This window comes from Sarcophilus harrisii, chromosome 3, assembly GCF_902635505.1.
Source record: "Sarcophilus harrisii chromosome 3, mSarHar1.11, whole genome shotgun sequence".
Taxonomy (NCBI): Eukaryota; Metazoa; Chordata; class Mammalia; order Dasyuromorphia; family Dasyuridae; genus Sarcophilus; species Sarcophilus harrisii.
The window spans coordinates 368,593,972-368,610,516 of NC_045428.1; the positions used below are offsets into that span (position 1 = coordinate 368,593,972).

At 35.1% G+C, this 16,545-nt stretch overlaps 1 protein-coding gene across 1 annotated transcript in view; it reads right to left on the reverse strand.

Moving 5' to 3' along the window:
• Nucleotides 1-1,598: 1,598 nt before the first annotated feature.
• Nucleotides 1,599-16,545, reverse strand: part of PLCL1 (phospholipase C like 1 (inactive)) — a 406,095-nt gene continuing 391,148 nt past the window's right edge. Inside the window, exon 6 of the mRNA XM_003764074.3 lies at nt 1,599-4,327. Coding sequence (XP_003764122.1) covers nt 4,145-4,327 — 183 coding nt within the window. The 3' untranslated portion in view covers nt 1,599-4,144. The remainder of the gene's footprint in view (nt 4,328-16,545) is intronic.

Here is a 16,545-nt window from a genome sequence, read left to right on the forward strand (position 1 = left end):
TTTGTCATTTTGTTGTATTTAACTGTTGTTACTTCTTGGTTTGTTTATATTTGACCTATTTGCAAACCTGCAATCTGACAAATAGTGTACATTATTTCCAAGGGGAAATTTTGCTAAAGAGACAAGCATTATTATGTGATATATTTAGAAACACATGGATACAGAATGGAAGATTCTATGTTCTCTCTATCATCGTAGCAAAGGTTGCCCATATCAGAACTGTCCAGATGGTGCCATCAAAGAGAAAGTTGACCCCATGAATGCTTAAAGGCATGTCCATAATGTCTTGTGGCTTTTTAATGAACCATGACCTTAGGATTCATAGCTTCAGGATGCCCCAAACCCACCAGTAATACTTTTTTCTGGATGAAAACATGTCATGGAAAGAAAGGAAGCAGCAGAGTGCAGTGAGATGAATGTTGATGTAGACACCAAGGGCTTACCACTGAATAATCTTGGGCAAATAACATATCTGGCCACCATTGTCCTCATTTATAAAAGATTTGGACTATATAATGACCAACGTTTGTTCCAGCTTTCTCCCTAAAAGTTCTGTGCCCTCTTATTCTCAGTACTTCACTTTGCACTTGAGAAGGTAGAGTTTAAGGAAGTTGAAATCCCAGATTACTGTTCTAAATAAGAATAACTCCGATACACTTGTTCTTAGTTGAAAGTCATGCAATTAACCCTCCTGTGGTGAAATAGAAAAGACACTCAGATTCAGAAGATCTGACTTCCAAGAGTAAGCAAACTATGATTGCCTCATTTTCTCCAACTGACCGCACCCCGTTAGCAGTATCTTACCGACTAAATATTTAGTTATAAAAATATTTTGTTGTTGTTCAGTGATTATAGTCATTCTTCCTGACTCCATTTGGAGTTTTCTCGGTAAAGATATTAGAGTTCTGTGTCATTTCCTTCTCCAGCTCATTTCATAAATGAGGAAACTGAGGCAAACAGGATTAAGTGACTTGCTCAGGGTCATACACCTAAGTGTCTAAGGAGATATTAGAACTTAGGGCGAGAAATCTTCCTGGCTGTAGGCCCGACACATCTATGCTATGTAGTTGCCCAAATACACAGGTTTTGCTAAGTTCATATAGAGTTTTTGTTTGTTTGTTTGTTTTGGGGGGAAGGAACAAAGGGCGATGGACCTGTGATTTCATCTGCTGAAAGCAAGTGTAGAAACCTCCTTCATCAGTGAATATTAGCAATGAATAGATAATTCTTAAAGTCTTAGAGTTTCTTGGGGTACTAAGTTATACAACAGGATCACACAAATAATATGTGTTGAAAATAAGTCTAAAACACAAACTATCCTGACTCTCAGGCCAGGCCTCCTTCCCTTATGTCATATTGCTTAGTATAAATATAACAAGGTAAATGAAACTTTATGTGTAGTTAAAAACCTTAATTGAAGCCAGCCTATACTCACACATAATGAAAAACTTCAGGAGACGTAAACTTCAGGAGACGTACTATGAAACAGTCATCCCTATCCATAATTTAAGTAAGTATAACTTCCTTACAAATTTAATATAAAATATTCTTTCATTTTAATAATAATAATCATAACCAGTTAGGAGATCATAACTCCTATTTTTTAAACATGGATTCTTAAGAAGCCCAGTGGGAGATCTTCAAGTAGAAGCTAAATGATCTCTTGCCCTGCACATGGTTATAGGAATTATTTTTCAGCCTAATTTGGCTGAGTTTATTCCTAACCATAAAAATTTGGTGAATTTGCAATTATGATCTTTGCTGATCTTAGCTTTTATTTCTTTGATCAAGATAAAATCACAACATTTAGGCCAATTGCAAGTTCTCCAATTACCTCCTCTATCATTTACAAGAATAAAAACCACCTGGATCTTTTGCCTTTCTTCAAAACAAAACCAAGAAAAAAGAAATGTGAGCACATTTTAAGGGAAATATAAAAATATGTTCAAGCTTTAGATGTGCTAAATGTTAAAAACAAGTTATGAAACAGCATCCCTTGAAAAATACAAATGGATCCTGCTCTCATTTAAAAAATATTGTCACTTCTGTCAGCAAAAGGCATTTGGAGTTGTTACTGAAATATTTTGAGGACACTGAGGCACCATTTGGACTAAAAATCCATTTATATAATAAAATATTCGATCTTAATTTATCACCTATCATAGTTGTCCCACTGAGAAACAGCAGAACTTTTGTATCATATTTTATAATCCAGATAATACTTAGATGCCCACTTGCTTCCACTTACTTTATAGTCCATGCTTTTCAATTAGTTCACTAAAGAAATACAGGTCAAAGAGTTTTTTTCCATATTTTTACTCTCTCAGTAATGTGCAACATGAACATAATTTTAAGAGGAAGTCAGAATAACTTAACACACTAACAATATTAGATTTTAAGATAGGCAAACTTTCAACAATTACCTTCCATTAAATTCAAAAAATTAGCACATTTGTTAATCAAATTAATTAAGTAGCTTTTCAAAATAAAAGCAATGCTTTAAATAAATATATTCTTTTTATAACCATAGAACATATTGTTCTGTCAGAGATAACATACATATTACACTCAAGTACATTATCAGTAAGATGGAATAACAACAGTGACACAGATTCTACCATGGTAGGAGGCTAATTTGTCCCTTCATTGACCTATGTGTCTTCCAAGGTGTGTTAAAAGTACCTTGAAATTGGTTATTTCTCAAAACTTACCCCACCGTTAGACACCTGTATCATTCAATATGCTATCACTTTACACAAATGCTGTTCTTTCAGTTTGATGTGGCAGCAGCATACACAAACATACCCCTGCTACTGAGGAGTCTAAGGCTGGAGAGTTGCTTGAGCTAGGGAGTTCTGAGCTGCAGTAGGGCTAAAGGCAATCAGATGTCCACAGCAAGTCCAGCACCAGCATAATGAGTTTCTTGAGAGGTTTGCCACTAAATTGTCTAAGGAGGGATGAACTAGTCTGGATTGGAATTTGAGTAGGTCAAAGCTTCCAAGACAATAAGCAATGGAACAAGTCCATGAATGACAACTGAACTTACAGCCTAGGCAAGGTAGAGAGATCTAGTCTCAACAATAATAATGAGGATGATGATAACAATAGTCATTCCCTTTATTTAGAGCTATTTCTAACCTTCCTGGGCCTCCATTTTCTCATCTGCAAAACTAGGGGACTGACCTAGATGACATCTGAGACCCATTCCAACTCTACATTACCAATCCTGTAACTTTTAGAGCAATCAGGCACTCTTCATTAAAATTTTTATGAAGATACACTCAATGGCTCCTCATTGATCATACAAATCTATCACACGGCTCATGGTTTATAAAGTTCAAGAACTTTCTACAAATATCAATACTGAAATTTCAGAACTCCTAAATATCATTTCTGCATTAAAATCCTAATGGCAAACAGGTTTCACTGTGTTACCAAGCCCCTCATTGGTGGCCATTATTTCACTCATGATTGCCTTGTCCACTGAAGTTACAGGTGTTCATTAGTCTCAGGTGCATTACTTCCCTGAATTCTAATAAATGAATTTTTAAAAAATAAATTTCAAACAGCAATGGCTGAATGCAATGGCTTTGGTGATCTATCCATAAATTCTGCTGGTTTGTTATTGTTTTTATTGATTCACATTGATAGTGTGATTCAGAGAATTTATTCTAATCTATATTTTAAGCTATCAAAACATCTATCTATTGATAAATTTGTCTTCCTTCAACAATAAGATATATTAAGAGCTCTCAATTAAATGACAAAAGCAAGAAAGTAAAATAAGGTAAAAACCTAGTTACAAGAAATACTCTTCAGAATTTCAAAATTAACAGATATTAGAAAACTGGGAGTAAAATAAGTTAGTACATGGAGATGCAACATACAATAGATTTTATCCAATCTCTCTCCTTCAGATGCACACACCTGTGTCCATAAACACACAGAGCTTTGATCTATTTTAAAACATGACTACAAAAAGTTTTAACTTAGATAAATTAACCACAATTAAATACTGACATTGTGAAATAATCTGTGTATTTCCAACACCCTAGGGAGGGCATTCTTTGTGAAATTATAAATGCTCTAAAAAACAGTTTCAAGTCCTTGACCCAAAGGACAAGCCCAGTAGTTGTGCCTCAGTTTAGAGCCTTCCATTCTCATCTCCAGTTTCCTTCTCCTCAATTGCCTCAAGGCTTCTCTTGCTCTTTGCTTCAGCACCACCAGCCGCTGCTTTGCTCAAGCCACAGGACAAACATGCTAGTTGTATCTGCTTCATGTTCTCCAGGGCTTCATTCTTGGCATTCTTCAACAGATCACTTTGTCCCTGTACATGTGTGCAAATATGAACAAAGAAGAAATTAGGAATTAGAAATGATATTTTCAACATGAAATAATTCAAATTTTCTCATGCTATTGCTTAGATAAATGAATCACAGGCTCATTCTCCCTAAGTATATACTCCATATTATTTCAAAATAAGAATATATTATTTAAGCTTAAAACCTCACTAATCCCCTACATCTATGCTATTCCTCCGCCACTCCACCTACTGAACTCCCTTAGTTTCCTTTAAGTTCCAACTAAAATCCTTTTTTTATTGGAAGTCTTCTCCAGCCCTTCTATATTCTACTGGGTTTTTTTGTTAATTATTTCCTCTTTATCCTTTCTATGCAATGTTTACATATTGTCTCCCTCATTAGACTGTAAGCACCTTTTGAATAGGAATTGCTTTTTGGCTCTTTTTGTATACTAAGTGCTTATCACAGCCTGGCAAATAGTAGGCTCTTAAAAAAAGGTTGATTGATTGAGATTCCTGAGTTACCATGTGTGTGTGTGTGTGTGTGTGTGTGTGTATGTGTATGTGTGTGTGTGTATACACACACATATATGATACAAACATTTATATATATGCACACATGAATGTATATTATATATATATATATATGTATGTTTGGCATATATAGTATATAATGAGAGTTTGATATACATTACATATATATGTACATATAAAATAAATATATATGTTTGACAATCTGTAATAAGGTTGATATATTATGTATGATGAATATAAATAGTGATATATATGTATATAATATGTTTGAGATATATACACATGTTATCTGTGTTTGATATATTGTGTAATATATGGTATATTTAATTATGTTTGATATATGTATTTTATATATGTATACATAATGTGTATTTAACATATACTGTGTGTTTGATACATTGTATATTTATATGTGTTTGATACATTGTATATTTATATATATATACATATATAGAGTATGTATATTTGATATATATTGTATTTTACATATAGTATGAACCTTTGATATATATAAATAATCACCAAAGAGCATTACAGGAAGACCTGAGTTCAAATCCAGCCTCAGATACTTATAAGCTGTGTGACCTCAGAAGAATCGCCACAAAAAGGTATTGGAATAGAACCTTTATGAAAACTTATATGTATTCATACATATACATACACAGAATATCCTTCATGCATAAATTACCCTTGCTCCTTTACTCCCTGCCTCTAGGAATCCTTAACTCCATATACACTCACTTAAGGAGATATCTCCTAGAAAAGCCTTTCCTGTTGCCTTCCAATTAGTAAGGCTTCTCCCCATACACAGGAAATTATTTTGTATTTAATATAAAATATATACATCTACATGTATTTTGTGATTACTAAACGTGTTTCCTTCCAAAATGGTGTAAACCATTTGAGAAGCTAGATTATTTTCTCTTTTGTTCTTTCCCAGTGCTAGCAAAGAGAAGACACAATAAATAAATCCTCATTTAGGCAAAGTGGAATTATAGAAAAGTGCTGAATTTGGAATCAGGAAGATCTTTGGAATTTCAAAATTAATAGAAATTAGAAAACTGGGAGAGGAATAACTTAGTACATGGGGATGCAACATACAATAGGTCTCTCTCCTTCATGTGCACACAACAGTGTACACAAACACTCAGAGTTCTTATCTGTTTTAAAACATGGCTACAAAAGGATTTAACTTAGATAAATTAACCATAATTAAATACTAACATTGTGAAATAATCCATCACCCTACAGAGGGCATTCTTTGTGAAATTCTATATGCTCTAAACACTATGTGAAATCCCACCTTAGACACTTTCTAGGTATGTGACCCTAGGCAAATCTCTTAACAGCTTTATGCCTCAGTTTCCTAGAATGAATGGATTGTACTTCAAATTCTCATCCAAGTCTAAATCTATGCTCCTTTGATGCTATGAGTTCCTCCAGAATGTTTCTGGATAATAAGACAGGTCAGAGAGCACCTGCCTCAATCATCTTTGTATCTGCATCTATTCCAAATGGTGTTTATAAAAGGCAAACAGCATGAATGATAAAAACATACACATACTGGTTTCAAGCAAAGATATCTCTCATACATGGACTATTAAAAATGTATTCCAAATAAACTTTCCCCTGAATTTTTTGATTATTCTGTTTTCTAAATATGGAAATATTCTCAGAAGGAAGAACAGTGTCATATTTCCAATGACTGCTAAAGTATATAAGATACTAAAATCTATATTACACATACATATTTTCTCTCCACTATCCCATAAATAATTAATATTTCTAAGCTTCTTAATTACTAATTAATTGACCAATGCATCACCAGAAATTTATCTTGGCCACCAATCAGCAGTATGTATGCTCAAGCACCAGACTGTGCCAGTTCTGGTAAACAGAAGTCAGTTTCTCTAGAAAACAATAGCAAATTGGGGAAAACAATTTGTACCAGCTCACAAGAACATGACGGCATCACCTCCTGATAACCCAGGAGACAAAACGTCCTTGCTGCATAACAGGGAGAAAAAATAGAAAAGGCAGAAGCTAAAAGAGGAAGGACTAAAGGCAGTCAATACTAATGACATACTACCCAGGATTAAACATGAAGCACTCCTGAAAGAATTTTAATGCCTTTTTTTTTTAAAGGAGCCACAAAACGTCAGGTCATATCTCAACAGCCACAGATTGATAATTGACTAACTGTCTATTCTCCTTTCCCTATCCCTACTCTTCACTCCCAATAATAATTGGACTCAAGCAAAATAGTAAAAATAGTATGGGTACCATTTGCTCATCCCAACTAATTCCTCCTTTTTAGTGACTCTCTTCTCTAGCAGTATGAACCCAGGAGCATGCTATCCCTGACCAAAAAAATAATGCTACTATAAATATTTGGTGCTAATGGAGGATTTCTTTTTTTTAAAAGACCTCCTTGGAGTATATACCTATGATGAAATTCTGTGTGTCAAAACTTTGGGCATCTTAGTGATTCTATTTTCAAATATCCAAATTACTTTCCAGAATGGCTTTATCAATTCAAAGATCCACTAACAATGTGCTAATGTGATTGTCTTTTTACAGCCTTTCCAACATTAACTAATTCTGATTTTTGACTATCTTCTGTGATATATAATCTTAAATGAATCCTTCCTGCTTCATTCCTATCTTACTATCTCCCTAGTTCAATCCTCACCCTGGCAATTTCAAAACTTTAGCTCCTAATCCCACAAACTATCTCCATCCATAAAAACAACCTTCCTAAATAGATTAAGGGCATCGTACATGAGTATTCCTATTTCTATTGCTCTGTTCCTCTGTTCATTTTTAAAAACAAGATTTTCCTATTTGAGTAGAATGTGGATAGAGTACTGTGTCTGGAGTCAGAAAGATCTGAGTTCAAATCTAAGTAAAACATTAACTAGTTATGCGAACCTGGGAAAGTCACTTTACTGCTGCCTCAGTTTCCCCACCCATATATCAGGGGTTATAATAGCACCTAACTCCTACAATTTTTGTGTATATCAAAAAAGGTAATAATTGTAAAGTGCTTAAAATAGTGCCTGGCACATAGCAAATGCTATAAAAACAGTAGTTATTTTTGTTATCTCACTCAAGCTAGAAGTGCAGTAATCTCTTATGGGCTCATTCTTACTGCAAATCATCCTAGAAGCTTTGACCTCCTTCCTTTTTGACTTGGGTCAGTTCACCTTTTTTCTATATTCTCAGGCATCTCCTGAGGGCTCCATGTCCCCAGAGGCTAACCATATTAGTGCCAGACTTAGTTATGGCATGTAATCAGCTTTGGCCCTACAGAAGTTCAGAAATCTTGAACTTCAACAATTTATAAGCTTCAGCCTCCCTCAGTGTCAAAGATTACAGGCAAGCATCACTATACCTGGCTTCTAAGTCTTTTTCTATTTTATCTTCCTCCTTCTTGCCAAAACTGAGGCCATCAACTTTCCCCTTGATCCTATCCCCTGTGGTTTCCTTCAGGCCTCTGCTCCATCAGGCACCCACTTTCATGAATTCATCTTCACTCTTTATCTCCCTACTGGCTCTTGAAGGAAGAAGAGGAGGAAGAGGAGGAGGAGAAGGAGGAAGAGGAAGAGGAAGAGGAGGAGGAGGAAGAGGAGGAGGAGAAGGAGGAAGAGGAAGAGGAAGAGGAGGAGGAGGAAGAGGAGAAAGAGGAGGAAGAGAAGGAGGAAGAAGAGGAGAAGGAAGAAGAGGAGGAGGAAGAGGAGAAAGAGGAGGAAGAGAAGGAGGAAGAGGAGGAGGAGGAGGAGGAGGAGGAGGAGGAGGAGGAGGAGGAAGAGGAGGAGGAGGAGGAAAGAAAAAAAGAAGCAGGAAGAGGAAACCTATACTTATTACTTTGACCAAAATTTAGGATTTAACTTTTATTCTTTCTTTATTTTATCTTATTTGATACAGGCCATAATTCTAGCCCATTGAAATCTTTTGGGATCCTGGACCTGTTACCAATATGTTAGCTCTATCTCTCTATTTCTTTTTATCTGCCAATGTAATAAACATGTCATCCATCTCTAACTTTATATTAAATAGTCCAGAACCAAGGAAAGATACAAAACCACCAATTCCAAGCTGACAAGCATTTATGAATGACTATTCTTTGGATTATTTCTTCAATGAGCTTATACTAAACTAATTATATTTTGTCTGGCCAACATCAGCCATCTTGTCTGCAAAGATTTCATGAAAGATTTTGTCAAATGCTTTGCTGAAATTCAGGCCTACTAAATCTATGTCATTCCCTTGATCTAATAGTCTAGGAATCCTCACAGAAAAGCAAATGAGATTAGAGTGTCATAGTCTAATCTTGATAAAAATGCAGTAACTCCTAAAAATCAATTTTTTAAATGCCCACAAGACATTCTTTTAATAAGACATCCTGGAATTGCACTAGGGATTGAAGTCACACTCTCTTCAATATGTTACTCACTTATTAACTACTTTAGATGTAGTTTCTGTGAATCTACTTTACCTTTTAATGTAAGTAACTAGGTCCTCCCTTATTATCTTCTCTATGATGACTTGCCTTCCAGCTGAATGTGATACCTCCTTCCCTGTGTAGTCAGTGTACTCAAAGATACACAGACCTCTACTATGACCTGAAACATTTTATAACTTGTCTTGTTCCTTCTCCTAAACTGTACATTCCTTGAGGGGAGGAATCTGTATTAATTTTGTACCTTTAGCATATAGTACAGTCTTTTAGTCACAGTAGGTGGTTAACAATGAATTGAATTAAATTCTGCACTTTTAAAATGAAATAAGATTTAAAAGTTCATCTTAATGTTACAAGAATTGTGAATTAGACACAGAGATAAGATAAAGATGGCATTGAGAGAGCTCAGGTCAATAGATTCAGTGAGACAAAACTATCAGTGCCACAAGTTTTTTAGTACGATTTTTTCCAACATTTAGATCTGGGTATGGAGAACTAGGCTTTGCAGATTCATTTGCGTTTTAAGCTCCCTTCTTCTGCTTGCTCTTCCTCTTACTCCATAAATGAATCCTTCCCACCTATCTGGCCATTTATTTAAAATAGAGCTTTGTCCTTGCCTCCTGATTTCTTGAGAATTATCTTGAGAAATATCTTTCTCTTCTCAGGCTTCAGAATGCAAAAATCCTGAAGTCACTACAATAGCCATTCTAAGGGGTTTAAGGTTCCAGATCCCTAAAATGTCTGACTCTTTGTTAACATTAGCCTAATCTAAATATTCTGATTGTTTTTAAAATATTTCACTAGTTTGCTGTAACAGTTGGTATGATCCCTGGTTGTGAAATTGACTTCCCTATCTAAAATCCTATAGAATAGGAAATCAATTTGGCTTCATGGACTCCTTGATCTGTGGATAGAGTTTAGGAAATATATGAACTTGTATGGGAAATTCAGCATCTCCTGTAATACTTAAAAACATTATTCTGAAGAGTCCATTAGCTTCACTAAAGTGTCAGGGGATTCCATGACACAAAAGGATTAAGAATTTTATCCACATAGACATTGGAGCCTTCTCTTTGGTGGAAGCCATAATGTTTGGGGACCAAGAAAACTAAGACACCATATTTCCCTTCCCAACATCAAGTCCCCTAAGATGCAAAAAGTTACCCCTTTCAAGCTGACCTACTCTTTCTATCTCAATTCCCAGATCTCCTGGGAACCCTCCTAACAGTTTTGGTTTCAGACCCCGCCAGAATCCAATTAAGTATGGACACCTTTGCTTCATCCTTCTGCTGGTTCTCATGCTTCTACATGGAATCCTTAGTTTCTGATTCCCCCTTTTATAGGGAAATTGCTTGAGGGACTTTAACTTTTTTTATTATAGCTTTTTATTGACAAAACATATGCATGGGTAATTTTTCAACATTGACCTTTGCAAAAACTTCTATTCCAACTTTTCCTCTCCTTCCCTCTACCTCTTCCCTTAGATGGCAGGTAGTCTCATACATGTTAAATATGTTAATGTATATGTTAAATACAATATATGTATACATATTTATACAGTTATCTTGCTGCTCAAAAAAGATCGGATCAAGAAAGAAGGTAAAAAAAAAACAGAGAAGGAAAACAAAAATGAAAGCAAACAATAACAGAAGGCATGGAAATGCTATATTGTGGTCCACATTCATTTCCCATAGTTCTCTCTCTGGATGTAGCTGATTCTCTTCATTACTGAACAATTGGAACTGGTTTGGATCATCTCATTGTTGAAGAGAGTTACGTCCATCAGAATTGATTATCATATAGTATTGTTGTTGAAGTGTATAATGATCTCCTGGTTCTGCTCATTTTACTTAGCATCAGTTCATATAAGTCTCTCCAGGCCTCTATGAAATCATCCTGATGGTCAATATTATTCAAGAACAAGAATATGCCATTATATCACAATTTATTCAGCCATTCTCCAATTAGTGAACATCCACTCAGTTTCCAGTTTCTGGCCCTACAAAAAGGGCTACCACAAACATTTTGGCACATAAAGGTCCCTTTCCCTTCTTTAATATCTCTTTGGGATATAAGCCCAGTAGTAACACTGCTGGATCAAAGGGTATGCACAGTTTGATAACTTTTTGAGCAGAGTTCCAAATTGCTCTCCAGAATGGTTGGATCTTTCATAACTCCACCAACAACGCATCAGTGTCCCAGTTTCCCCACATCCCCTCCAACATCTGTTACTAATCTTTTCCTGGAGGGACTCCAACTTTAAACAATGACAATACAATACAAATTACTCAATTAGCACTTAAGAGGAAACAATTTACCATTCTCAGCAAATTTTCAGATTAGCCCTCAACAATGATTATTTGCATTTTTTCCAAAGTCTGAGAAAATAGAATATAGATAAACTCTGTGTGTAACTACATATATCAGTTGTTCCCCCCAAAATAAATATGAAAAATGAATGATGGATAAAATTATTTTAACACCCAAGGAAGGTCCATGGAAAGGAAAATTAAGTTTGATCCAAGAGAAGACTTGAAAATGTGTACCTCATTTCCTTCCCCTCTGAAGATGTGAATGTGGAATATTATATATACTATCAGACATAATTGATTGGTTTTGCTTAACTACAATTTTTCCTATTTAAAAAAAATCTTTTTTTTTTACAAAGAATTCCTCACTGGGTAGAGAAAGATAAGATTCAGAAAAGACAATAATATAAAATCAAGATAAATCAATAAAAATAAGATTTTTCAAAATAAATTTATTCATTGAACATAATAAGAATGCAAAAGAATACATAAGCCTGAAAGAGAAATAGCTAATAATGCTAACTATAAGCACCCTGCTATTGATCAGTAAATGTCTCTCTTTACTATAAGTACCCCTTGCTTCAAGTAGAACAGAGATGGCCATGCCCTCCTTCACTTTTCAGGAAGGGTGAGAGCCCTTAAAGGACATGGGGAGCCAAATGAGACATTGTTAGCAGGTTACCTCTGGGCTGAAGGGTCTTACACCTCACCTAGAGTTTCCCTCCACTATCTGCAGCCCTCTACAGGTCCCTTCCATTCTAAATAAACTAAGATATATTTTTAATAATGTGGTAAGGGAATCAGGTATTCTTATCTTTAGAATGTAAGTTAGTTGAGGGCTGGAACTGGTTTTTTCCTTTTCTTAATATGACGCCAAATACATAGTTATTGGTTAAGTGATTGACAGTTCTACATAACTCCTGAAGTCATTCCCAACTCAAAGATTTGATTTGTACTGTTCTTAGAACTGGAAGTTGCCTCATTGCTTCTTGAAATACTATACTAGTAAAAAATAATTCCTAGCATTTATAAGAATTGGAAAGTATTTTACACATCATCTCATTTATTCTCAGAACTGTATGAGATAGATATTTTTATTGCCCTCATTTTAAAGCGGGGAACTGAGTCAAACAATGGTTACATGACTCGCCCAGAATAATACAATAAGTATCCAAGGTCATATTTGAACAAAAACCCTTTCCAACTAGATGCAAACACTCTACGTGCTACTTTTCCTTTATTACTATGATTCTCAGTTAGCATTGTCTGTCTTACAATATTTTGTTTAGAAGGCTTTGTAACAGTATATTACCCTCTTAGGAGATAGAGAGAGAAAAATGCTTGCTCCTTGTGGAGACCACTATGATTGCACCTACACCTACGGTCCTCCACAGACTTCCTTCGGTCACAATTTTATGAAGGGGAAGACTGGGTCTCCCTAAAGGATAAAATACCCTTCTTCCTGTGACTTCACCAATAGTATAACTGTCTTCTGAAACTTTGCTACTTCCCAGCCAGCAATAGAATTTGTCCCAGGCTCAATAGTTATGGCCTAAACTTACTGATTCTAGCTAATCATCCCCCATATTTAGAATGTTCTCCTTTCTCCTTTCCATTGTTCAAAACTCTTCTCTTCCTTACAAGCTTACTTTACAAACTCACCTCTTCTGTTACCCTATTATCCTAACTAAAAAAATTCTCTTTCTCTTTAAATATACTTAAAAGTCTTTGACTTTATCCCTTTTTGACTCCATTACACTCAGTCATATCTTATGCCTATCTGTATATGTGTTCTATCATTCCCAGAAAAATATAAATTCTGTTTAGAGCAAAGCCTGCCTTGTTTAAAAAAATCTTTCTATTCCCAGAACCTAATAAAAATGATTTTCACAGAGTAGAGACTTCATAAATGGTTGTTTAATAGCCTAACTGGTTTCTCTACATCTTCAAATCCATTAACATAACACTCCCAGATGAATCTTTCACTACTGAGCTCTGATCACATCATTGTACTGTTCAAAAACCTTCAGAAACTTAGCTAATAAAATCTAAATTCATCAGTTAGTCATCCAAAGTCCTTCAAAGTTCAAATAAATAATGCAGTGGAAAGAAACGCAGGCCTGAAATCAAGAAGATTTCAGTACAAACTAGTTATCTGACCCAGAGCAAGTCCCTTAATCTGTTTACCTCAGTTTCCTTATCTATAAAATGGGAATAATAATAGCACCTACATCCCAGAGTTGTTGTAAGGATAGAAAGAGATATTTGTGGAATGCTTAGCATGTTGTCTGGCATATTTAGTCTCTACATAAATATTAGCTATAGTAGTAGTAGTAGTAGTAGTATCAGGCTCTCAGATTAATCTCATACTACTCCTTTCTATGTCTCTTATAACTTCTTCCAAAAAAGACTATTCCATAACCTCTGAAGGAATCCCATGTTTTCCTGTGTCTGTGCCTTGAGTGACTTTGTTGAGCTATAACATTATGGAATCCCAGCTCTATCTGTGGAAATTCTTCCCATGTTTCAAAATTTCAGACTAAATATCACCTCCTCCATAAAATCTTGTTTTCTCTAGGGTCTTATGCTCTTTATCCCTCTTAGAAGCTTTCATAAAACATGTACCTCTCTTTCCATATCCATGATTTTCATAGAATCATTAATTTTGAGTTAGAAGAAATCTTTAAATCATCAAGTCCAACTCCTTTATTTTATAGAAGAGGAAACTGGGGCTGAGAAAAGTTAACTATCTTTCTCCAAGGAATAACAAATGTCTGAGGCAAAATTTGAACTCGGGTGCTTTTGGAAGTCCCAGTGCTCTATTCACCAATTCTACCATTCAGATCAATTCAGTTCAATTTTTATTCAAGCATTTATTAAATACCTACTATGTGCAATGTTCTAAGCTAGATGCTGAGGATACAAAAACAAAAGTAGCAATGTCCCTGCTCCCAAGGAACTAATATTCCCCTGGAAAGATATAGTTTAATAAGGGAAAATAGACAGGACATCAATTCAAAGTAATCTCAGCTGAGGAAAAGTATCAGGGGTATCAGGAAAAGTCTCATGCAGGATGTAGCCTCTGAGCAGGATCTTAGAGGGAGTTAAAGATTTTCAGAGGTAGAGGTGAAATAATGCCAAGGAGATATGGAAAGGAGCTAAGTCAGCGAGAGAATGGCATGTAGGACTGTAACATAAAATGTGTGAAGGGAGTCGTGCTGTCTGATATTTCCTACTAGATGGTAAACTCCTTTAGGAAAGAGAGACTGTGTTTTTCTGACCAACTTGAATACAAAGGTAAATAAAATACTGGACTGAGAGTTAAATAGATTGTAGGTTTAAACCTCACCTCTAATACTTTACCTGTGTAACTATAGGAAAGTTACTTAAATAATATATGTGAAATTCTTTATAAACTTGAAAGTGTTATATAAATGTGACCTATTTATTCCTCTTCCCCTGTAAATTCCTCCACAATGCCTAACACACATGCTTCACACATTGGCATCCACTAAATGTTGTGCTAAAGCCTACTGAGTAAAAAGCAAAAGATTTATGGGATCCAAAGAGAGATCTGGAATTATCCAACTCTGCTTCCCCACCCTATATTCTGCTTTGAGTACATGACATTAGCTGAATAATAAACAATGGCCTATGTCAAATAAAATAATTCTCAGAACTATTAAAGATGACTGAGAGTTAAAAAATGTATAGCACTCAAAGATTTCTTAGAGACTAAATAAAATGTATTATTATGCACAACTCAGAATGAGTATTAATACATAGTATTTTTTACTCATACATAGTACAATACTGTAGATGAGACTGTTCTAGATAGAAATACTCTAATCCCTTACAAACCAATTATTGGTTTTATCCTCTATAGATCAAAACTAGAATTTTTGAATTCCTAATGTTTTAATCTGAGTCAAATTTCTAAGAAACTGAATAATGAAAAAAATACTGCTGTGTAATGGATGACAACAAAAATACATGAAGATGACATTTTAGGCAGCAATCATTTGATATTTCAGATTTTTTTCATAGAAGTCAAAATTATATGAATGTGACTTTGCAGGGGAATGGTAGAAAGTGAAAAATGGGGACTGGTCAGTGTGCGTGGACAATTCTCAGTTCTTGTTTCAAACATACTGCATGGAAATACTCAAGAAAATCAAGGGAAGCAATGTAGATTTAAATATAAGTTAATTATCAGTGTCGTGTTAATTTTTGAGCGACATCTATTAATATGAGTACTCATCCCAGTAATTAAGTTATATCTCTTGAATTGGGAAAACTCCTAGATTGATACACCACAAAAGTGTGAATTTCTAGAGGCTGAGGATAATCAAGCTGGCTTCCTCTAATGGTTATACAGTGAATAGTACACAATGGGACTCAATAGGACCCAATACTTGATAAACATTCTTGAGAATAAAATGGGGAGGGGAATGGTTAGGAGGTGGAGGGAGTGGTTAGGTGTGAAACTACTAATACAACAAAAATTAGTGATTTCATCAGGATCTGGGTGCTCCTGCCACCAAAGTACAAAACAACTTCCCACTCTAGACCCCCAAACTTAGCAAATGACCTTTCATAAGATTCTGAGAATAAAAATGTATAACCTTGTAAGCAATGCTGTGACAAATTACCCAGACTGACTCTCAGGTAACAAAGACATGGTTTTATAGTCAAGTCCTATCTAGCCGAGTAGGATTTATCAAAACTCAGGCTAGGCTGGGATAGCCTTCAAAATGCCACAATGAAGGTGATTGGTGGTTGTCCTTCATTCTCGAAGATCAAAATGACATCAGTATGTTGGAATCAAACATCAGAATACACCATTATTAATACACATATATTGCTTTAAAAGGTATTTTCTCCAATATCCCTGTAAGGTGAGTCATAAAGGATTATTGTCCCCATTTTACAGATGAAGA